This window comes from Colossoma macropomum, unplaced genomic scaffold, assembly GCF_904425465.1.
Source record: "Colossoma macropomum unplaced genomic scaffold, Colossoma_macropomum, whole genome shotgun sequence".
NCBI classification, from domain to species: domain Eukaryota; kingdom Metazoa; phylum Chordata; class Actinopteri; order Characiformes; family Serrasalmidae; genus Colossoma; species Colossoma macropomum.
In genome coordinates, this window is record NW_023494805.1 from 25702300 (window position 1) to 25727992 (window position 25693).

Here is a 25693-nt window from a genome sequence, read left to right on the forward strand (position 1 = left end):
CTGCTCTCTTCCTGCTTTCTCCTCACTTTCATGTTTTGCCCTCTTCGCCTCCTCATCCTACACTATTCATTCCCTCCTTCCCTCTCTGTCTTTGTGTCGAAGAGTTTCCTATTGTAGCCTTGCTGCTTTCCAACTTCACTCTTGAAAATAATAGTGCCAGCAACATCACAACGTCTTTCAACGATGCCATAAAAGAACCACTTTTGGTTCCCTGAAGAATCTTTCAATGGACTGCTGTTTAGAGGGCCATTTTTGAGTGAGCATGAAGAACATTTTAAAACACAGTATGACATGAACCAATTAATTTTAACCTAAAGAGTAACCTGGTTGCCTTAAAATGTTTAGTTAATAAGTTAACAGAACAATAATCTGTGTTTTACAGTCTGTTAATGTACTATATTCAGTGAACTCAAACTTTTAAGTAAAAACACTGAATATGTTTTACAGTGAAGTTTAGAAAACCTCTGTGTAAAGTAAAGGCTCCAGTAGGAAACCTAAATTAGTAAATGTGAAGGTTCCTTAAGCCTCTAAATGGTTCTCATAATCATAAATCTCTTTTTCAAACATGGTTCTTCAAAGAAATAAAGGTAGTTCTTCTACAGCATCACTCAAAGAACACTTTGTGGCACCTTTTTGGCACCTTCGTTTTTTTTCAAGAGGTTCTAAGTGTAACGGCTCTAAACATTGCCCTTCTTTAATTTAATATGTTGAATCCACATACAGCTTTTGAAGATGTGATTCAGGTGTTCCTGAAAACCTTGCATTAATATGCACTCCAAATGGGAATCTGCCTGCTGGAGTACCAGACTGTGAGCACCACTGAAACCACTGTTGTTCCAAAAAAAAAGATCTTGGCTCAGACATGCTCCAGGAAAGATCACGAATGAATACAGAACTTTAATATTATGTGTAGATTATTTAAATTTTCAAAAGGTTCTTCACACTTAATCTCAGCTACAAAAAGTGGTTCTACGCAAGCTTTTCATTGCTTACACATTTATAAAGGCTTATTCCAACAAGCCTCAAACATCACAAATGTGAACCTTTACAAATGTATTTGTAGGCTTATGTCAGTTGTCATGTTCCACAGATTGTTTATAACATTCGCTGCTGTCAGGACAAAACCTTGTATCTCCATTTTTGTCTTTTTTTGGTTTCAGACATAATTTGAAAATGCCTGCTGTCCTTTACATTGTGTGTAAATTTCATGATGAATAGACCAAAAGAAACAGCCCAAAATTGTCCAAAACTGTCTGGTTAAATTGACTTACATTAAAAGTAAAGTATGTTTTTTCCTTCTCCTGTAAAGTTGTCGTTTTGGAGATATAAGGTTTTGTTCCGACAGCAGTGATTTATGAGTAGGTAAAGTCTCAGCAGGAGGGAGTCATTACCTGAGTGGAGAAACTTGTAGAGATCACACACACACTTGCACACACATACACACACACACACACACACACACACACACACACACACACTCTACACTCTAAGAACCAGCCTCTGTGGATTGCTGGTTTTGTCATATTTCCAAATCAGTTTATTTTGGCTGAGTCTGGAAACCATTACTGTGATGGCATCGTGAGAGGTCCCAGCGAGGGGCCCCGTACCCCTGCTTTTCTACCCTTCTCTCTTACACTTTCTTTTTCAACCACATCCAGACCTGCCTCTTTCTTTCTTCCATTCTTTCCTTGAATTGCATTTTGTGAGGGGAGCAGAAAGGACTGGTGTAACATTGTTCTAAATTTTATCATATTATCAAGTTCTATAGTATATATGTTTATTTGCATGTACACAGCCTGTATAATCTACATAGAAAAGTACTGTCAATAGAATGGGACACTCACCTAAATAAAGTCCTTCAGAAGTTTGATTAGGTGCGCTCATAAAGGGCTGGAGAATAGCTGAAACTGTCTAGGGCAAAGGCTCCCTGCAGCTAGAGGTGAAAATACCCTATCTAGCTTAAGTCTTCCCAGAAGAGTAGTGGCTTTTACAGCAGCAAAGGGGATAAACTCCACATTAATACCCTTTCAGATGAGCAGATGTCAACAAACTTTTACTATAGTGTATATGTTTTGTAATATATTTTCAATATGTTTTATTTTGTATATGTATCTGTATCTGCTCAATGGCTAGTATCACTAAATCAAAATCCATGGCCATAGTCAAAAGCCATACTCCATTATTAGCCTTGTGAGAGTAATAAAATACTGGCTTTGTCTATTTCAGTTAGTCAGTGCATGAAAAGTAACTTTCCATTCTGTTTTAGTCATCTAAATCTATAAACACTCAGACTCCTCTGGCTCAGACAGGAAGTCAATGAGTCAGCTGACAGGAAGTGCTCCACATAGACCCCTACTAGACTCGTGCTGTATGCCAAACCAGGAAGCATTTTGGCTCTGACCCCAAACACACCCGAAAGCCTTCCTGTATCGTTCACCACCCTTCCGCTATTGGATGGTCAACACCCACGGTAAAGCTACACTTGTCTGGAACATGTTCTTCTCTGCAAATGGGAAACACAGAAGAATAAGTGCAGCCTGTTTTTGTTTTTTTTTTCTATTAGTTTCAATAGGAATAACTGTGCACTCAAGCCAGCTTTTGTACAGTGCAGCAGTGTAGCACATCAGTGTACTCCACACTGGAAGTGTTTCCTTTCACACTGCAGCTTCTGAAAACAGATTCCTGTAGTCCAATGCTCACCAGCTCTCCTCAGGAAGATAAGAACCCCCAATACCCTACAATAAATAAATAAATGAATAAATAAAAAGCACCTCAGCTGGTAGATAATGACACATGGTAAATGTGTCGTATCCTACATTTTCTTTTCTTTTTTTCCTTCGAGGTCTTATAACCTTTGTGTTGTTACATACAAAAACAGGCCTACTGGAAAAAAACCTGGTTTGAACTAAATTTTTGACATTATAACTTGGTGACAAATGCTCTAGTACATCTGTGCATAGCTTCTGGTGAAATAAGGAAATGTACCTTCTTAGTTAGTGCAGTTCAAACCTACAATTCCAAACCCCAACTCTTGCAAACACACCTCATTCAACTGTTTAAGGTCCCATACCACACAAAACCCAATTTTCCTTGCTTTTTTTTAAATAAAAGAGTTTGATGCAATATGTAAACATTGTTAAAGTTTCAAAACATAACAGTCATTCCACAGTCCATATAATCTTCATATGAAGACCTTCTTTTCAAAGTTCATTCATCATTCATCATTTTAGATTACATTTTAGAGTTTTTGAAAAGAATAACAGCTGACAGCTAACATTTTTATTGCTTTTATAAAGGTAGCATTAATCATAATATAGCATATATTTCTTGTATGTGTAAAGCCCACTCCCAACAACATACATCACAAAAAAGAAAATTCTTGAAAATAGTCCTCAATCCTTGATACGGCAACTAAGCTGCGATATCAGCTTGATTTGAATTGATTGCTTCTGTGAGGTCATGAAAACCAAGACATTTTGTAAACTATATGGCCAAAAGTATGTGGACATCACAAATATGTGCAGATGTTGGACATCCCATTCCCAAACTATGAACATGAATTTTTTTAATATTTTGAAGTGTGTCTGTGAGAATTTGTTCCAATTCAGTCAAAAGAGAATTTGTGAGGTCAGGCACTGATGGTGGATAAGAAGGCCTGGCTTGCAGTCAGTGTTCCAGTTAATCCCGAAGATGATCAGTGGAGCTGAGATCAGGGCTCTGTGCAGCCCACCGGAGTTCCTCCACACCAATCTTGTCAAATCATGTGTTTATAGACCTCGCTTTGTGCACAGGGCACAATCACGCTGGAACAGGAAGGGTCTTCCCCAGACTGTTGCCAGAAAGTTGGAAGCTTACAATTGTCTAAAATTGTATGCTGTAGTTTTAACATTATCCTTCACTGGACTAAGGGGCCCAAACCCTGAAAAACAACCACAGACCATTGCACTCCCTCCAGCAAACACTTGATTAGTCCATCAGATTGCCAGGTAGTGAAGAGTGATTAATCACACCAGAGAACGTTTCCACTGCTACGGAGTCTGGTGTCGGTGTGCTTTATACCACTCCAGTCGACAATGGGCATTGTGCATACTGAAATCAGGCTTGTGTGCGGCTGCTGAGCCATGGAAACCCACTTCATACATAGTTCTTGTGCTAATGTTGCTTTGAAAGGAAACATGCAATTTTTACTTGCTACTTGCTTCAGCACACAATGAGCCTGCTCTGTAAGTTTGCGTGGTCTACTGCTTTGTGGCTGAGCAGTTGTTGCTCATGGACACTTGCATTTTGCAATAAAAGCACTTACAGTTGGCTGGGGCAACTCTAGCATGGCAGAAATATCACAAACTGACTAGTGGTAAATGTGGCACACTATGACAGTACCACGTCACTGGGCTTATAAGTATGACCCATTCTACTCCCAGTTTTTGTCTAAAAAGACTAAATGGCTATGTGCTTGCTTTTATGCACTTGTTAGCAATGGTTGGCTGAAATATTTGAATTTAATCTTTAAGAGGAGTGTCCAAATACAGTGTATATCCACCTATTCAGCTGTTTAGCACTGCCCATTCACACAGAAGTGTAAAGAGCGTTTTAGTAATTTTAGATCATTTCTATAAAAAAAAGTTGCTAAGTTATGAGTTACAAGGTTTTATGGCATTGATGGGGTCTGTGTGTGTGTGAATACTTGTTTAGGGAAATCAATTGTCTAAAGGTTTACTTCTACTCTAATTTGTTCCTTCCTGAACAGGCATGCATGTATTGTATGCCTGAGATTACATATGAATATGTACTTTCCTATATGCAGTGTGTGTGTGTGTGTGTGTGTGTGTGTGTGTGTGTGTGTGTGTGTGTGTGAGTTTGTGTCTTGGCTTCCACCCCTGCCCTTCCTGTGAAAAATCTCCACCCGGGAAAGAGGTATGACCACCTTCCTTCATGCACAAACGCACACACGTCATGCACGCACATGTCATGCACACACATATACTCACAGTCCTGTTCCCATTAAACTACGCTATTCAGGTTAATGCTCTACTATGTACTAAAAGTTCAGTACTGCACTGTGACAAAGATATCAGTACTTTATCTTTCTTTTAATGCACTTAATTCTTTAAGGAAGCTAGCACTATACTGCCATTGTGTTCTGCATAAGGGTAAATAAAACCATGCATGCTAACTTGACTCCGGTGAGTAGAGACACATCCGCTAGCTAGAAGACACAGGTGAAGTGTTATATCCAGTAACATTTTTATGAAAAGGTTTGGACACCCCTGGTCAAATTACATGTTTGGTTGATTTTTTTTAAGTGAAAATAAATCATCCTTTACAGGGAGCAAACTTCTGCACATTTTAAGGCACAATTACTATTTATTGGCTAAATATAACATATTAAAAATGTTAAAAGTTGTGATGCAATTTATGTTTAAAGTTATTCTTCTCTTTGGATCCCATGTTTAAATTAGTAACTGGTTTTATTTATTTATTGGATTTATAAAGAGATAGAGCTTTTTTGCCAAAGTATAGTTTTGGTATCGAGCATTGTGAACTTTTTTATATCCTACTATTTTATATCCCAACCAACAATCTAGTATCGTGATATCCTTAATTCAAGACTATTCACTCCATCCTTTGATCAGTGCCACTGTCATTTTTTTGCCCATCCACAAGTTAAGAGGCAGGACTGGTGGTGGGGAGTTGTTGGCTCAATGCCTGAGGCCTCCTCTTTCCCCTTCCCCCAATCTGACAAAGAGAAATGACTTGCAGGATGGTGTTCGTGACTGATCAAATGCAGTTTCACTGTATGTGAATGTGTGAGTGTGTCCAGGAATATGAGACAGCTTTTGTGTTTTCTAGGTGTGCTGGCTAAGTATGCGAGGGGCACAGCGTGGGGTTTTTCTGGGGCTTTGCATTGTGAGTTTTGTGTGATCATGGTGTCCAGGATGTATGTGTATGCATGCAGACACAAAGGCTCACCAAGAATGAAAAATAGCACCTATAAGTAGACACCAAACCCCCATCCCCCCCTTCCACCTAAACCCCTGCAAAGCTCCCCAGACTAGCCCAGGGCTGTTCAGAAGAAAGGGGGGGGGCGCATGCAGAGATTATGAAACTGACCACTTTTACTGGGAGCACTCTGGGCCCCTCTGCAGAGACAGAATAAATCAGCACAAATCATGAAGTCCCGTCTTTCTACCCCACTGGAGAACAGCAAGAACTCTGTGGTGCAGTTACATATGAGCTTTCTTTCACAGCAGACTCCACTCAGACTCCACAAACTCCTGTGTTAAATCTCAAAGAGTGGTAACTCATCAGGGGTCAAATGACATGTGGACCTTCTGGGAGGCATTTCTGCAGGGTGGCTGCCCCAGTGTGCCCCTAACACACTGTCAGCAATAAAATTATGAATAACTCTCTCGAGGGAGCAATAAGGAAGGCTTACAAAGCTTAGGAAGTGATTTTCTGAGGTGTTGGTGGTTGAGGGCACCAGCTTCATTCTCTAAACTTTCTGCTTCATCTACTGTGAATGAAGCTTCAGTAGGATTTAAACTTTGTTGATCACTGACATCTATTTCATTGTATGTGTCACTAAATTATCACGTTTATTTTAAATATGTATATGCAAAGTGAATGTTAAGGGAAAAGAGGGCTAGAAGGATAGATATATGACCAGTGGCGTAACTACCTTGGGTGGTTGCATTAAAGACAAGCCCGTAAAATATATACTAAAACAACTATATACCTGTAAAGAGAGATCCAGTGTTTTAATAACATACCTTGTTAACTTCCATGAATACTGTACAGACTACCCTGAAGTCTATTTATCTCCCTCTTATTCATAATGCATCTCATCCATGGTGAGTTACCTCAAACTGTTTTCAAACAAATCCTTCACAAACTGCAACATGACGTATACATTAATTATCATTTTAAAATCTTAATATTTAAGATTATTTTTTATATTTATATAAATATATATATATATATATTTTTTTAAATATTTAAATTTTCAAAAATATTTAAGGATTCAATTCAAATATAAATTTTGCACAGCAAAACGTTTTAGGTAACCTTTTTATATGGCCAGTGGCATATTTACTGTTGGATACTTGTGGGGTGGGGGACATTGAGAGATCCTAATTATCCCTCCCCTCTCTATAGGCGCCTCGATAGCCGTGTACGCATTGCGCCCCTTGCTGGCCACAAAGAGAAACGCACAGCGGCGGCTCATATATCGTGTATGTGTCTGCCTCAAGTTTAACAAAACACTGCAAGTATTAATTACAAAATTCTGTGACACATGGAGCTTCTAACCGATGAAGACGTTGCCTTGCCGTAGTGTTGAACAGACCGCCATGCCATCGTATTTGAAGATTCAAGTCACCTGTATTGACTCACTACAAAGACTCATTTGCTTTCATGGGCTTTACGTCTGACTTGTTGAGTGGCCTCTTTCTACATCAGCGCTGATCCACAGAATGATTCACGCTATTCTGGTAGACTCCGAGCTCAGGAGCTCTTAGAAAATGCCCTTCTAGTTAGCTGCGCATGGTACTAAAGTCTGCGCATTGTTCTAAATAAACATTAAATAATCAAAAATAAACATTTTCACTGATTATCTTTCATCAAGGTACAGCGCCTTTATTAAGTAGGTAAGGTGTTCACGCTACACTGCACGCAGTTCGCTCAGGGCTCAGTTCAGTGGCTGTAATCTGAGGTTCTCTCAGTCCGCCGGTAGGTGGCGGTGCTGCCGCACTGCAAGTCCCAACACGCTCTCTTCTTCTCCACTGAAATCTGTTAACTCAGCCTCTCTGCTCCAGCTCAGAGACTCTGCGCCGACATTATAACCCCAAATGCCGAGTGTGCAGCTATTACACTCGTATTGTAATCACGGATTGTGTTGTTTACGAATTTGTGTCGTTTCTTATGCGTTGAAATGAATAAAATACTTTCTCCCGTTTTGCAGTGCACCAGCTGGTTGGTGGCTGTAGTTTCCTGAACGTCTGAGAGAAAAACACTACCAGCCAACTGATTCTGAACAAGCGAAGTGACACACTTAAGCGAATCAGATCAATTCAGTCCGCTCAAATGACTCATTCCGCGAACTGGAGCTCAAACTAGAACAATAACTCATAATTACCCTTATTTCTTGTGAATGACTATGCAGGATATGGGGCTGTAGCTGAGTCTGGAACGGATCTAGTCCAGATCCAACAAGTCAGGGCCGGATCCGGTCCACAGAGAGCTGCTTGTTTTGAGCTTGAACCTCTTCTGAACTGGGTCCATGCCACATTTGGGCTAAATATGAAGAAAATATTTAGAACTGCACCAGTTCAGGGCCAGATGTAATGCTGTTCTTTGCTCATCTGGGCCTGTTTTTAATCTCTTTTGGCACAGATCCGTAAAACATATCAGCAGTGGGCTGTTGTGCATAAAGACACTGGGCCAGTTCTGCTTTGCAGATCCGGACTGGGTACAGTGCTACGCTGGGCCCTAATGAGGTGCAGTGTGCATTTGTTGTCTGGGTCTCTCAGATGTTAGGATGTTATGGGCCTAGGAGCTCGGCAAAGGACAGCAACTTCAGTAAATTAGTACATTAGATAAATCTGCAATACTGAAATATACCCTGTTCTTCAGTGGTCAGGACCCCCATGGACCCTCACAGAGCAGGTACTACTTGGGTGGTGGATCATTCTCAGCACTGCAGTAACACTGACGTGGTGGTGGTGTGTTAGTGTGTGTTGTGTGCTGTGTCAGACACAGCAGTGCTGCTGGAGTTTTTAAACACTGTGTCCACTCACTGTCCACTCTATTAGACACTCCTACCTTGTCAGTCCACCTTGTAGATGTAAAGTCAGAGACAACAGCTCATCTGCTGCTGCACAGTTTGTGTTGGTCATCCTCTAGTCCTTCATCAGTGGTCACAGGATGCTGTTGGTGGGATATTTTTGGTTGGTGGACTATTTTCAGTCCAGCAGTGACACTGAGGTGTTTAAAAACTCCAGCAGCACTGCTGTGTCTGATCCACTCGTACCAGCGCAACGCACACTAACACACCACCACCACATCAGTGTTACTGGTTACTGCAGTGCTGAGAATGATCCACCACCCAAATAGCACCTGCTCTGTGAGGGTCCATGGGGGTCCTGACCACTGAACAACAGGGTAAAAGGGGGCTAACAAAGTATGCAGAGAAACAGATGGACTACAGTCTGTAATTGTAGAACTACAAAGTGCACCTATATAGTAAGTGGAGCTGATAAAATGGACAATGAGCACAGAAACAAGGAGGTGGTCATAATGTTATGCCTGATCGGTGCATGTCAAAAAGGTTATTTTTTCTTTTCATAAGGCACCACTGTTTGTTTCCCTTCTGTTGGTGGTGTACTGTTTCCTGAGACTGGGATGGAAATGTAAAAATATAATTTTATCTATAAGATGATTCAAGAGTTATTCAGGGAATTACTGAATGGATCATGTCATGTGACGTTGTAACCACCTGACAGTTTAATGCAGACAGAGAGGACTCAGGAAGATTTGCCTTATATATGATATTTGATGGAGATTAGAGTTAATGACTAGCTAGGTAAGGTCTTTTTTGTGAATAAAACACCTTAATCGTCCAGAGTATGTGATGCTGTGTTCTAATTAAAGCACCAAGTCAGCTTTCTTGAAAAGACCTTTGGACGCTAATGATGCAAACCAGGCCATGAAACCATTTCATTAAAAAACGGTTTCCTTTAACGTTAGCCCACTCGAAATCTAAGTGGGGTAATTAAGGCAAATAATGAAGGGGTTCATCTGACATGAAAGGTTGGTAACCCCTGATCTAGGGGATTAGAAATCAAGCTCTGAGTGTGACCCACCATTAAAACGCACACAGCTGTCATTTTCGCCCAGGCTTCTTCTTCTCCAGTTTGTTTTGATTTTTGCGAGAGCAGCAGCGTCCGTTAGGAGGCCGCCGGTGCGCATGCGCGGGAGGAGGGGCAGCGTGGGTGTTTGTTTGCGCGCAGACCACGTGACCGCGCTGCTCCTAATGTATTTAGCTAGCAGCTTTCTCAACTCACCGCGAGTGGAGGAATTACCGCTCAGCGCGCTGTGCTGGAGTTTAACTGTGGTTTTACGGATTTTGACGGACAACCAGAGAGCGCACCATGCCAGGTATGTCGTCTCAAGTGTTTTCCGTATTGTGTGGGGTTTATTTATGCGGTTTCGTGCTTCTTTGACCCCATTCGGTGCGTGTTTGCGTGCTTGAGTTTAACTGGACTTCGCCAACTCTAGTTAGCTTTGGCACGAAGCTGAGGTCAGGCTTCTTCTTGTTCCATTTTTCCCGTTCCACCTTAAATGGTGCAGCAGTTCCATCCTGGCGCCTCCATTTAAGGTGGAACGGGAAAAATCGAATAGAAAGCCAACTTTAGCTTCATAGCTTTGCCTGATTTCCCTCATTGCTCCCTAAAGAAAAACAAAGGCTTAATGGGAAGACCATGTATGTGCGAACTGCTGCTTTCGTCGGTGAACTGCAATGTTTGTGTTGACTTCAGTTAGTCTCCCGTTATTGTATTCAGAGAGACGTGTGCACTAAGGTGCTTCACAAACACACAACTCCTGCTCTGCACTCAGCCAACTAGTACATCCCGTCCCAGCTCGTTTAGGCCCGTTACTAGTACCGTAACGTCTTTGAGCGAGCTGATTAACTCGTTTTGCTAGAAATGCCAGGCTGTTCTCCTCAAAGCAGGAGTCCTGTAGATTTTTAGTTCACTTGATTCGACCTTTTGTCAGTTTAACCTTTATTGTCGGGGGCTAAAGTGTGTGGCGCCCCTTCGTGTTTTTCTGCCATTTAACAGAGGCTTCTTATTTCACCCTGCAGTTGTTTTACAGTGTAACTAACAAAAGATCTGCTCTTACATAACGGCAGCAGTGGGTTTTCATATGGGCACACGCTGGAGAGCAGAACATTAGCCAGCTCGCTCTTTGTTTTGATGAGACGTGTTTTGGCCAAGTGGACTGCGAGCCAGACCAGACCGAGCGCCTTTTTCACACTGCGCCATGTTTAGATGCATCGACAGTGGTGTTGATTACGACCTTAAAAACCTATGTTTGGGGACAGGAGTGACGTTTCACGGTCTTCTCCAGAGCCCCAGCTCGACCTCCACCTCACTCTCGGCCTCTGTTGTGCCCCGCCGCGCTCTTGCTTTTTCTTGTTTTCCAGGCGAGCCTCATTCTCATTGTCCACCTACGGTCGACATGCTTTTCATCCCCTCATCCCGGGTTTCATGGCTGCCGTGTGTAAGATGTGGGGAAATGCCGTTTCCTTTGTTACATAAGCTGAGCTGGACGAAGAGAACACGGAGCAAATAGTGGTGTCAAACCGCGAGCTTGAAAGTAGGCCCTGCAGTATTTACTCTGCTTTGGAAAGCCTCTGCTATTCTCTGCTGGAATCAAAGCGCCCAAGAAAACTTCCCCTTCAAGTCAGTTTAGTTTGTCTGCTTAATCACTGCATTATAAATACGTTTGTCTGTGTTGTTATTGTAAATTGACCTACGGATATCTTTGACCTAGCTCACTTTTGTTTTTATAGAGCTCAGGCCTGAATTTAAGGGCCATGTAATTCCATCTTGGACACTTAATTACACCTGCATTTGCCCTGTTTGCTGTGATGATGGAACATTTCTATAAAAAAAAAACTCCTACAACACACAGTCATAATGCGCTCTGTATTAAGACATTATACTGCACTCTTTCAGTAATCTGTATTATTACAGTGTTTTTCTAGAGAACCGCCTATGTTGTTTAAAACAAACAATTTCTTGCACATATCCCATATTTTACTGTAAGGGCCAGATGAACAGGTTACTGAATAAATGTACAGGCTTTTCTCGGCAAACGTTTGCTCACGCCTCCATCTCTGCTGAAGGTGGAAAGGTGAGATGTGTGTACGACCCCTTGGTTTCCATTACTCCCACCCCCTTCCTGCATGTCTGTCACCCGTCGATGGTTCTGGACAAGCACAGACAGAGCAAGATTCTTGGCAGGGACGAGTGGATTGTTAATGGCCAAAAGTTCCCCTGGCAGACTCTGTGCCACAACTGACGGACTGACCTTAAACCAACAGTGTGTGCCGTTAGCTTCTTAGGTAATGCACAAGGCGTTAATTAGTGGTGGAATGCTTACGTTTCTTCTCCTCCGGTTCCATCCATCAACTGTAAACCACAGGATTAAAGTTTATGTGGTTGTGAGATAATTATTGGTTATAGGTTTGAACTGAATATTGGCCATCAGAGCAAGTCAGTTTTTAAGACAACAGAGTGCAGCGTACTGCCAGATAATGCCCTTGAGGTGATGCACTGGAAGTCAACCTGGAAAGAATATTGCAGTGTGACTTGCCAGGATTAATAAGACACGCATGTAATCAATTGATGTTCCTGTGTTGCATAGTTAAAGCCAGAATGGCATAATTTTGACAAGAAATGTCTCTTACATCAGGGACATGATTATTTGGTGTCCCCAAATAATACACAGCAGATAGTTGTTATCTGATTGTATGGTAAATTGGACATTGCTGCCTTTAGCACTGTCCTACTTTTAGAGACCAGTGGTGTGGTAATGATTAACAAAGAGTATATTGTGCAGTTCTGGTTTAACAGAGGCGAAGTCATCTTCAGTAATCAAACATATCAGTTGTATTTTAGTTGTAGTTGCAGTCCCTACATGTATCAGGCCCTGTTTATTCTTTGATAACATTGTTGGGGATTTGCATTGATTTGCTGTATTGTTTATATTGTCATTTCTTTTAGTTCAGGTAGGATTAATGACCACCATGGTGCGTGAAAGCTTTGCCTCCAAAAATGAAACCCTGTGTCTGGCTGAAGCCTAGAAGGAGCAGCGGAAAAGCGATTAACGTGGGCTCGTATGGCTTAACCCAAGGTGTGGAAATAGGTCATCTTCACACGTCTTATCTGCCTTAAAGTGCCAGCCGATCTACAAGCAGTGTCCGCCGGAAGCTAAACCGTACACTTCCTGAGGATATAGCAGAAAGATCAGCATGGCGTGTTGTGACACATTACACATCACCAAATCGCAAACGTGGCTGATTTGTCGTGGATTCTCAATCATTCTCACATTTACCACTCAGATATGCCGTTTTTATTATTTATTTATTTATTTATATGCCTATCCTCCATCCCGAGAGAAGAGCACATTGGACCCGTTTGGTGGAATGAAAGTGTGTGTTTGTATGTGTGTTTGTATGTGTGTTTGTATGTGTGTTTGTATGTTATTTGGCTGTGTTTCAGATGGAATACATGGGGGGGGGGTGAAAGACTCAGATTGACTGCCTGTTCAAACATGGCATGACTGCTGTTAGAAACCTCAACAACAACAGCTGAACCTTAATCATGGAATCACTGCTCACTTGGATTTCTTTTTGTTTCATTTTTTTATTATTATTTATTATTATTATTTATTATGTATTATTTATTATGTATTATTTATTATGTATTATTATTATTATGTATTATTATTATTAATTATTATTATTTATTATTATTATTATTATTATTATTAGTAGTAGTAGTAGTAGTAGTAGTATCATTTTAATTGGAGCATCATAGCAATGACTGATTTAGTTTGTCAATCCTAATATACATTTTTAATTAATATTAACATTTTTGAAGTACTTGGTATCTGTAATGGGATGAGAATTTTGAGGAATTTGAGGTTGAGTACTGTAGCACTAAAAAAATAAATAAAAAGTGATCAGCCTGGCACATGAAATTTATATTTTGCTTTATTCACTGGTTTTATAACAAAACCACTTATTTGGAAAAAAAAAAAAGCCTTCATTAAAATCTTAACATTTGTTTAGCAACTGTGGCAACTGAGTCTTTTGGAGGACAATCTGGGGCCTCATTTAAAAAACATACATGAATCTCCTCTAAATTTGTTCTTAAAATAGGTTCTTAGCATTTGCATACAGTTGGTTTATATATGGTTTGTAATGTTCAGAAATCATGCACCGTAATACTTGCAGCACACTTCTACGCCAGGTTGGAAACTTGCATTCATGTGTGCACATTTTCACACCAGCGTTTTATCAGTCGCTACTTAAACCTGAATTTTCATGTACAATAATTTTAAGATCAAATCTGTGCATATGAAAGTTTTATAAATTAAGCCCTAAGTCTGCATGGAAAAATTTGCAGCATCACATATTTAAAAGTTTTGTTTGAAGCAGTTTGTTTATAGTTTTGACTGCCCCTATAAGTCACACAAAACAACGGTCTGTGGTTGGTCAGCCAGATGGCTCCTTCTTGTCCGAATAGGTTTCTTGGTCACGCTGCGCAACAAACCTACCAGACTCTCTGGAGTCAGGAAAGTAGGTTAGCGACAGTGCAATGCAAAGCAAATGTACACATATTGAGTAGTATTTTAGCAGTTATATAGGTGGTTGTGTAACAGGCACTCAGTTAGTCAGGTACTCCTTGCATCACTAATAGGAATAATTCAAATAAGAATATTGGTGCACAGCTCATTTTGTCTTAGAAGCCAGGCAGCTTCACACTTTCCTTCTCTCTGACATTTATCTGTGCTTCAGCCACTGAGCAGTGGTGATTCCTCACCCCCCCCCATTGAAGACTTGTCTGGCAGCTGAGATTCCCCTCAGGATACTGGCACAGATTCAGCTGCATGCTTCAAATTGATTTCGGATAAGTTCTTGCTTTTAGTGTCATGGTGACTGCAGCTCTGTTTTGAAAGGGGATCTGATCCTAAAGCAACACTTGCCTGGAGATGCATGTTGGGCCCAAGACTCATGTGATGGTATAGCACTCTGAGGCTGTGACTGCTTGCCCTCCCACTGTGTGGAAATAGAGGTGATGTTTTCTTATGTTACTGGACCTATCATTTGCTTGAACACACAGATTTAAGGTTTGAGTTTATGGTGGCCATTTCTAAGGGGTCTGTCAGATTCACCTTGCATTCACAGTGGCTGTGTGCCAGCTAGTGGTGGGTGGTATACTGTGTAATTGATTAGAATTGGTGTTGATCACTGCGTGGTTCCTTTCATAATGTAAAGAACAGTGAGATCTCGTGCAGAAAAAAAAATTGTGAGGTGAAAAACGTTGCATGATTTGCTGTGCGCTGTAATTTCTTTGTATTCGAATGTCTTAAAATGGATTTGTTCTTTCTGGTCCAAGACACCGAGCCATAAGGAGATTCCATTAGGCATGGATAATGTAACAATACTGTCACAGTGTCAACAGACCTGATCATTGATATTGTTTTCTGTTTGGATGGTGATTGCCAAATTTACTGCTATGTTGTGCATGCATTTGTAGTGCAAAAGAAGGTGCTCCCGACTCTTGAGAGTGCTTGAGATGGGAGAAATTAGTGCAGTGCTATGTATATACGGTTGTATGCAAAAGTTTGGCCACATCTGGCCTAATTACATACTTTATTGATTTTTTTTTAAGTGAAAAGACAACCTCTGCAAACTTAAAATGTTTGCATTTAATGTTCATATTTATTGATTTGATTAATTAATTATAATTGATTAACTTGGCTTGACTTGGCAAAGACATCCTAATAAGTCTACTTGGCACAGCCTGTAAACACTTTTTGCAGCCAGCTAGGAGTCTTTCTATTCTTGTTTTAGGTTTGGTATAGCATAGTAGGTAATTCTACAGCCCTACATTCAGCAGAATGTGGTTCGATTCCACACCTGGGCAAGCAAAGCTCACCACACCACACCACAGAAGTTACTAGGCAAGACTTAACGCTACAATTGCCAACCTCTAATTTAATTAACTAGTAGGTGGCTCTGACTAGGACAAGTTAAAGTGTGTAAATGTTTTAGAAATTTTCACTCACTCTTCCTTTTCTCTTTTAGTTCTGCAGATTTAGATCATTGCCCTGTTGTTGGAGCCAGCCTCTTTTCAGCTTCAGTTTCTTCATTGTCACATTTTGCTTCCAGAATTTGCTGATGTTTAGTGGAATCCTTTCTTCCATATACCCATGCTATGTTTCCCATGCCACTGGTTGCCGCACAACATTAAAGCATAGTTGATCCACTCCCATGCTCAACAGTTATCAAGGTGTTCTTTTCATCAAATACTACTCCTTTTCCTCCAAATATACCTTTGGTGATTTGTGGGCAGGGGATTCCATTTATACTACATGAGTCCACAGCACCTGCTTCCAAAAAGTCTCTGGCTTGTCTAGATGTTGTTTTGACTTTGTGATGAGGATGCCTGTAGAATTTCCTTCTGATGACTTTCTTGCAGATCATGTTTGTGCAAGCAGTGCTGCACAGTACAATGGTGCAGCACCCCTCCTTTGTCAGCTGAACCTTCCTGCAGGTCCTTTGTCATATTGCTTTGCTTTACCTTTCTGGCCAGCATACAAGCAGTTACAGTGCTGTTGGAGTGTTTTCTTGGTCTTCTAGATCTTCCTTGACTTCCACAGTTGCCATTAACTGCCATTTCTTAATGACACTTCGGACAGTATAAATAAACAGTTAAATACATTATCTTTTTATAGACATCCCTTGCTTTGTCAGCATCAGTTAGCTTCTTTATCAGATCCATGGGCAGCTGCTTAGAGGAGTCCATGGTTTGAGGAGTCTGAGATTATTTTGGTCTGGAAATGCCATCAGCTGACGGTTCCTCATGACCATTCTTCATCTTCCTAATCCTAACATGTCAATTTAGGCCTAGCAAATTAAGCTCGGAGACTTTACAATTTGAAGGCTGTTCAAATGTTTGCATGTGCCACAATTCCTTTTAATGTATTTGATAGACAATGAACATCAATCATATCTGTTATATTGAATCTTAATGCTACAGCATACTGTGACATTCTGGAGCAAACATCTTCAGACTTTTCCCCCTTCAGCCCCCCTTCCTAGTTTTTTATCTCAAGTGACAAATTTATCCATTTATTATTAACTGCCTAAAACAAACCAGCGTAAGTTGTGAACAATAAGAACAATAAGAAATTCCAAATCACAAGAATATGAAAGTCTTTTTCTGCAGTCATTTTAGGTATTTATTTTATGTTTCAGGACCTCAAAGTGAGGTCCGTAAAGAAATGGTTTGCCAAGTTTGGTGAGGAAGAACTTGCTTGCTCAGAGCCCTGACAATAACCTTTTGGAAGGAGATGTTCAGCAAGCCTGCGTGTGAATGCAATGTTAAGTAAAAAAAATATTAATACAGAATCTGTACCAAACAAAACTATTGTTTTACTTAATAGTATAAGTTGAGGTTGTACTCACTGTTTTAAGCAGGTTTTTAATTCCCTTATTGATTAATTTTGATTAAAATCTAAGTACATCCTACTGTTTTGTCCGACTTCCTTTTGCAACGCCTTTGTTTGTGCAGATTATGAATTATTGCCCACATGATTGATCCTATAACAAATGACCTGAAAGTGTTTCATCTGATAAGCTCATATTTAGGTCTCCAAGGCCTGAACTAAAGATGAATATGGCGTGTGTCGTGCAGTGCGGTGGTGTATGGATGTTTTCTAAGCCACGTTAATAATTGCTGAATTCCAGGCAAAGGTGATTCAAAGGATGTTGATAATGAAGCTGTAAATATCTCTGGCTCATTTGCGTGCAACAAACTGGTTGGTTAGAATCAGGAGTTCTCTAGATTTTCAAGGTTTTTTTTTCCTTCCTGTATTTGAGGGAGCAGACTTGGCTAGCACATGTATTGGTTGGTGCCAAATGTAAGATGATTAGCCAATAATATAAATTGTCACTAAACATTAAGACACTTTTCTTTTGTGCATAGAATTACCAAGATTAAAATACTCCACTTTCCAGGGCATTCGAGCACGTAATGAGTAATAACGCTGAGGAAATGTTGTGGGTTTGTTTGCGTTTTTGGTCTTTCTCACTAAAGAAAAATTGGATTCCACTGTTTAGATCCATCGAATGAAAAATGAAGGAAATGTGGGTGCTTAAGCATATTGGATAAACCACACTTGGAAGATGACCACACCTATTCTTTCCATTTGTTTTTAATCATGTCTGTGAGTGTGTGTCTGTAGAGACAGGTGGGAAATGTGAAAGGAATTTCTTGTTTGTGTGTTCATAATGGTACAGTCTGCCCTGCTTTTATTTAATCTGTCTGTCTGCTTATGCAACAAGAGCTACTCACCACTCCTGACGTCATGACATACATAAGAGACAGCAAGATCTAACAGGCTGAGAGAGAGAGAGAGAGAGAGAAGATTTTTCCTCATCAGATCCCCATGTCAGAGAAAATGAGCCTCTACTACACTTTCTTTTATGGGCTTCATGACTAGTGAAGTAAAATCAGTTTAGTAAGGCTGCATGATATTTTACTAAAAAAAAAATGTGAGTCACAACTTTTTTTGGCTTGTAACTGTAGTGTGTGTGTGTGTGTGTGTGTGTGTGTGTGTGTGTGTGTGTATGTGCTGACTTGGGGCATGGGGATAAACAAAGTTATTATAAAGGTGTACATAAATTGCTTCATGCTTGTTCTTATGTGGCGCTATGGCTGTGGACAATGGTCGCTGTGCATAAGGGCAGTAGGCTTTTATAGTGTAGTGGGAAACACCTCTGCCCCTCACACTGTACACTCGAGTTCAATCTCCCACCTGAACAAGCACCCTGTGCTATGCCAATAAGAATTATGTGATTTTATTATTATTTTTTTTATTTTATTTTATTTATTTTATTTATTTATTTATTTATTTATTTTTTTTTAAATCTGATTAGTTGTGCAGGTTTGGTTTCAAACCTATATTCTTGCATTCACTTTCCTCCATGTGATCAGTCAGGACAAAATGCCTTACACATGCACTTTCTCATGTCCACTCTGGATGTGTGATGTGTATGGTTTAGTATACCAACCCAGATTTTTGGAGTCTAGTTCCAGCCACAATCTGCCACAATCCCTTCAGCTAATTAATTAATCAGAGTCACTGATCCGATGCATTAGTTTTAGATGAGGGGGAAGCATGTTGGATGCAGGTTGGAGCTAAACTCTGCTGGAAAGTGGATCTCAAGGAGGAGGGTTAGTGACCACTGGCTTAGGATGTGTGCTTCCAGTGCCCTGTTTTGGACGCTCATTGTTCTATCGTGTGTGTGTGTGTGTGTGTGTGTGTGTGTGTGTGTGTGTGTGTGTGTGTTGCTGTTTGTGTTCTTTTTAAGAAACTAACTTTTTCTTCTAGAGGCTTTTTGGTGGTTTGCATCTTGTGCTGAAGCATCTGAGGTCATGCTCACCACACTCATCTGAAAAGTTTCTTTTGCAGCTGGAAAATCAACAACTGTAGTCTTTCATGGTGTATAAAGTTGTTTTGATGTTGAGAGTTTTAGATTTATGAATCAAAATTAATTTAACACAGTGACAGCTTAATTTGTTCTGAATGTTGTTTGGGTTTTTGATGACCTACTTTACTGGCATTGATCCTTAATAGTCATGTTAAGAAAGCAGCAACAGACTCAAAGTGTAAAATGCCTTGTCTATAATCAACTCTGGATCTTGTGGTAGTCTTCTTGTGCCTGAACTGGTGATGCAGCTAATGTGCAACCAGCTGAGAAACAACTGAACAGCCACCTGACTAATTTACTTACAGTCCTTTAAAATGACAGACTATGTATAAAATTGGCTTGAATTCCTATATGGATGAACACATTTGACCAAAGCTGAAATTCTTCAGGTTAATCTCAGTCATGGTTTCATTTCAGATGCTATATCTTGAAGTATAGAGCTTCACACGGGGACTAGACTGTATCCTGTGCTTTTATCGATTATTGTATTTGGGTCCATGTATTGAAATCTTCATTTAAGTGAAATTTGGCTTTGGCTAATTGCTTATTTGACTTGATTGTTTTATATGGGCTTGTAACTTTGATCTTCTCTCTCCTTTTCAGAGCCAGCAGACATGAGTGGGCCTGATGTAGCGAAGACGCCGGGGGGCGGGGCTCCAGGAAAAGAGGGAAAAGACTCTGTAGCCAATGGCCATGCAGAAGGAGAGGCTAACCCCTTTGCAGAGTACATGTGGATGGAGAACGAAGAAGAGTACAACCGACAGGTCTGTGCACACACATGCATGTGCTCACACAGGTCACATACAGGGTTGCTTGATTTGCTTCTATAGTTTCTGGCCAGAAAATGTTAAACTGCCCAAAAAGCACACATCAAAAACAAACAAAGGCCATTTTAACTATAATTCAAAATAATACAGCGTTTTACTAACATGAAATCACTAATACTTTCTTACGTTACATTATCTGCTGAGGTGTTAATGTTTGCAGATACATATTTAAGATATTGCTAGATGCCACTGTCATTGTCATTTATCTCTGCCATGAAGAACCAAAAGGTTATTTTGTTTTCTTCCTTTTGTTTTTAAATGTAATCACCAAAAAATTTAAATTTTGATTTGTATGTGTATCTTATTTCCATAAATTGCAGAGCTTGAGCAAACTCTATTTTTTTCAGTTATTTTAATGCATTATATATAATAGAAGAAATGAATACCAAAAATATTGCAAGCATAACCATTCCTCATAAATATTTTTAAAACTTGCTTACCTTTACAGATGCTGCTGAACTGATCACTGGCCATTCATCCATTACATAATAATAAACTGGGCATGTTAACTGCTGATGTCTATTGTGAGGCAACAGCCTCCACTCAGCAGGAGTGGTTAAAACGTATGTTAAAGTTGTGATAAATGATTGTATGTGTAGGCCTACTCAGATTTCAGCTGAACTATTTTGCAATGCACTTTATTAATTTTATATACTTTTTTTTTTAAAACCGTCCACCCCCCTCAAAGCACTTTTTCACCATGGCAAATCCAACCAAAATCTGCCCAGTTTGGCAACCCTGGTCATGCAAGCATTTCAGGTTGAGGGGTGCAGAAATGTTTTTTTATTTTATTTTATTTTGCTGAATAGTTCAGATAATTTACATCAAAACAGAAAATGACTTCAATGGTAATCATAATGCATTTGCTATGGTGCAGAGATAGACGACAGTGCAGCTCTACTCACATCACAGATATAGCAGCTGAGGTTAGCTTTAACAGTGCATGACTCTGCCCGCAGCTACATGGCAACAATGATACGACAGGCTAATGGAGACTTTGAAAGTGTAAATAAAACATAAGATAAAATACACACTCCACCCTACAAACTTGCAGATGTACACTGTGCTAATACTACACATAATTCTGTAATACTCTGTCGTAGTTGCAGAACAGTAAAACAGTCCTAAGAGCAGGGGGTGCTGCGGCACTTTCAGCACTCTCACTTCACAGGAAGACTACTAAATCTTCATTTGTGTATAATGAGCACCCCACCCTGTTAGCAATCAGTCTAAAAGCAGTGCGGCTGCATGTTCATGGCAGAACTGACATGGTCCAATGCTGCTCCTTTATGGCTGTGCAGCCAGTGTTTCGCTTAGCCAGCTTTTAACTGCATTTGCTGACGAGCAGTGGCTTGTTTGCAATATCTTGACCCACATGTGCTCAGTTATGAAAACACTGCCTTGCCAGTGCTTACTGCTTTTGTCTTTTCTGAAAAGCTTCTTTTCTCTCTCCATTCTTCTCCATCTATTCATATCGTCTTTTAAGGTGGAGGAGGAGTTGTTGGAACAGGAGTTTCTGGAGCGCTGTTTCCAGGAAATGTTGGATGAAGAGGACCAAGATTGGTTCATTCCAGCAAGGGACCTCCCCCCAGGGGTGGGGCAGCTTCAGCAGCAGCTCAATGGCCTGTCGGTCAATGACAATGCAGATGACATTGTGGTAAGCTTTAACCCTTGTAGAAATGTAGAAACTCTCACTTATTTAACTTGGAGTGCTAACTGGTTGAGTCAGTCAGAAGCCAGTCCACATGTGTTGGAAGTAGGGCTGCAGAATGTCACTCTTGTTAATCATCAGTCAGTTGCAGTATTTACAGATTGGAATGCCACAGAAGGCTGTAATATTCAAATGAGCCCTCTAATAAATCAAAGGATTGGTGAGCTGTAAGCATCCTGCCCTTTTAAGATATTCCATGTACGTTTCTCTAAAACACTTTAGTTTTGGACAGAATAACGTAGACTAGTGTAATTTGCCAATGTGTTTTTAAAATATTGCAAGTAATATCACAGTTGCAAAATTGTAGCAATATATCTGCAGCTCTCTGCTATACACAGGAGTCACAAAATACATAAATTACATCAAGCTGTGACTGAATTTCTAGTTAAGTAGAGTTTACAGGATTACATCAAATCAGTTAATGCATATATGCTAATTAGTAATGCAGTGAAATGAAAGTCCTTGGCTGAAACCAAAACAGAAATTCAGGATACACTCAGCAAACAGAAACCGAAAACCACAAAAAGCGTGACCGTAAATAAAAACTTCTGTTTCTGTTTTTCTGAATTCTGTGTGTCAAGCAGGATGTTATCAATTGGTATCAAACTTGTAATGGGTAAGGTCTTGAGTGTTTTATCCCTTGCTTGATGCTGGGCATGAACAGGGATTGTACATCACTTATCCAGTGTCCTTTGTAGAAAGCATAAAATGGTTCTACGTGTCCAGCATGTTTATTGTTGATGTGCTGCTACTCAAACTGTTGTGGACTGACCAATGCAGCAGCGTGCAGGGAACAAACAGCATTTAAATACCTTCTCATTTTCATTAACATTAATTATTTATTAAGTGTTAGATTTTGACTTCATTATAAGCCTATTTGAATAAATAGCTCATTTTAAACACCCGCAGTCACTCACAACCACTTACCCAATGCAAGCTGAGATGCCCAGGTTAGCAAAACGGAGGCAAAAAAGTCGACCCTCTGTTTGACTGGATAGAATTACAAAGTATGAACAGCTTTATTTGAAATTGTTCAGACATACCTGTCTATAGAGACTGTGTTTCACATAGCATGTCAATCAGACTGAGTAAGCTTTGTCTGTACATGATGGCCTATTCAGATGTACAGTGTGAATCAACAAAGAACAGGGTTTCTGAAATTGCAGTTTACAGCTCAGCCAGCCAAAAAGACTTGAACAACACAAAATGTGAGCTCCTCAGATGCTTTAGCCTCGGATGTAATTCCTGCTGTCATTTTGCTAAACCCACTTATCTCCACTTCAACGCTGCTCTATCCAAGATAACTCAAGTTGCATAGCTAGATAAGACACTTCATTTAAAATCGGCTAGATATTAATAATTTAACTGTTAATTGCACACATTTACACTAACAACTACCAAGTAGGTTACTCAGTATGGTATCGGTCTCTATATCAATGAGTTTAAAAAATAAATAAATAAATAAATAAAAAATTGATAATAAAAAAAATGGTAATAATGCATCCCTAATCCATAGGACTCATGGTGGGCTTTCATGACCTTTACACTTCTTTAAGCTCTGTTAAACTGGCTCAAATCCAAAAGTACATTGAAATGAGCTATATTCTGACATGAAGTCTGTCTGTCTGTGTCTGTCTCTCTCTCTCTCTCTCTCTCTCTCTCTCTCTCTCTCTCTCTCTCTCTCTCTCTCTCTCTCTCTCTCTCTCCCCCTCCCTCTCCCTCTCTCCCTCTCTCCCTCTCTCCTCTTTCCAGCGCAAGAGCAGCTTAAACCCTGAGGCCAAGGAATTTGTCCCGGGAGTGAAATACTAGGGATCGACCTCACCCTCTGGAGTTGCCCTCTCACATACACATACGCACACATACAGAGACTTTTTTGGCTGTAGCCATGTATACACTCATAAAAATGTACACCCACACACATACACCTACACAAGCAGCTGTGAAGGGCTGGAAATACAGATGAGGGTGAGGTTTTTTGGGGGGGAGGGATGGGAGGCTCATCTATAAGCTTTTTATTTACATTCGTTACATATAAACCAAGGGCAGGGAGTTTAGACTCGGCCTCTAGGAGGCGCTGCGGCAGCCTAACGTCATACTCAAAACAAAGCTGTTTTATTTGCTTCTATCTATAAGACAAAAGGACCGATCACATCAGCTCTTGTTTAGAAGTTTGTGCCTCACAGGTATTTACTTTTTCCTTGCCTGTCTTTTCTTTTCTTTTCCTTTTTTTTGTCCCTCAGTGGGGAGGGTGGTGTCTGTGCCCTGCAAGTGAAGCTGGTGTGGGCAAAAAGATTGGGGAGGGGGGGGGTGTTGGAGGGGCTTGTGACTGAATGTGGGGGGGGGGCAGTTTGTGTGGAATGGTAAGAAAAAGCATTGGAGGAATTCACATGAAAACTTTTGATTTTTGAGTAGAAATTCTTACATGCAAGAATGAAATTCATTTGAAAAAGGAAGAAAAAAAGTAAATAAAGGTTAAAAAATGTTGGTACCCGGTTGAGCCATTTCTTTTGTACATCATGTTTTATATGTACCACCTATCATATCGGGCAAGTTGATTTTACTTATCTATAAATATGTAACGTCAGGGGATCTTCTGCAAGTATTGTAGTTTTGTTTTCCCTGACTCTGATGAAGATTAATAATTACATTAAAAGTGTAATTTATTACATTATTACAAGTGTTTTAGACTGCAGTTTTATCCCATATGTGACCCAAGGACTGGGATTGAGATTGCTTATGAAATTTAGACTGCAGTACTCTCTGCTTCAAGGATTTTTCACTGATCTTAATGCTTTTGCAGCTGACCTCTGCTCAGCCTGAATTATTTATTTATTGTTTTTGAATGTACATCTGCACATCAGTGTTGTTAAAACCCCCAGGGATGCCACATTTGATCTTCTAGCACTGCACATACTGCTTGGAGCAGGAAAAACACGGCTTCCATCACCTCATAAAGGACTCAAGTGTGACACTCCAGCGTTAATCAACAAGTTATTCAGTTATTCACAGTGTGAAAATTCCAGTTTAATATGTATTGGTATATTCTTTTGTTTTGAATGGGAACAGTTGGTCCAGACTGGCTACTGTATCATTGTTCTTGACAGCACTTAATTGGTAAAGTGACTCCATGGCCAGACGGCTTGGCAGCCATTTTAATAAGAAATACCAATCACCACTTCTAATACTAATAATGTTGGAGAAACAAAGCAAGGACACTTACAAAGCTGGACCTATTCCCAATACAACTGATTGGCCAGAAGAATCTATTGATCAGTTCTAGTGTTTTTTTGTTTTTTATATATAGCAAACTTTTAGTACCACTTTACAATAAGACTACCATTTAAAATGAGTTTCCGAATGGTTTATTAATGGTTATTAAAACCTCATTAATAAGCAGTTACAACTTGCAAATAAAAAGGGCACCAGTGACCTGTTAGATCTGATCTTGCTGGTTACTTCTCTTACTTTTTCTCCACCAGTCTGCATTATACATGTTAGCTTTATCAGATTTAACTGCTCACTGTTCTTTTTATTTTTTGTGTTTTAACTGTTTATTAAAGAATAAGGTATTTAAGACCTCCTAATTAACTATTAATAATTTTTTAAACTTCTATAAACCTTTATTAAGGGCAGTCTTATTGTAAAGTGGTATCATTTTGATATTATAATACAAAAAAGGAGTAGTTTGCCACAAAATAAACCCAAGCATAGTCCGTCGGCCAAGACGTTTGGCGTCCAAGGTTTTGCAGTGGAGTTCTGAGGCTAATATAATAAGTCTTGGTTGATTGATGGCGTTTGAGGAAGATTAAGGAAAAAGACTGGATGTTTCCATGAACCAGATCCTTTCCTGTGGCACTACAGTAA

General features: G+C 40.0%; 1 protein-coding gene across 1 annotated transcript; it reads left to right on the forward strand.

Moving 5' to 3' along the window:
- Nucleotides 1-10010: 10010 nt before the first annotated feature.
- On the forward strand, nt 10011-24317 carry LOC118825483 (polyadenylate-binding protein-interacting protein 2B-like). The gene is made up of 4 exons (XM_036596100.1): nt 10011-10155; nt 19895-20055; nt 21605-21775; nt 23582-24317. The coding sequence occupies exons 1-4, from the start codon at nt 10149-10151 to the stop codon at nt 23636-23638; spliced, it is 396 nt and encodes a 131-aa protein (XP_036451993.1). The 5' UTR covers nt 10011-10148; the 3' UTR covers nt 23639-24317.
- The last annotated feature ends 1376 nt before the right edge of the window (nt 24318-25693 follow it).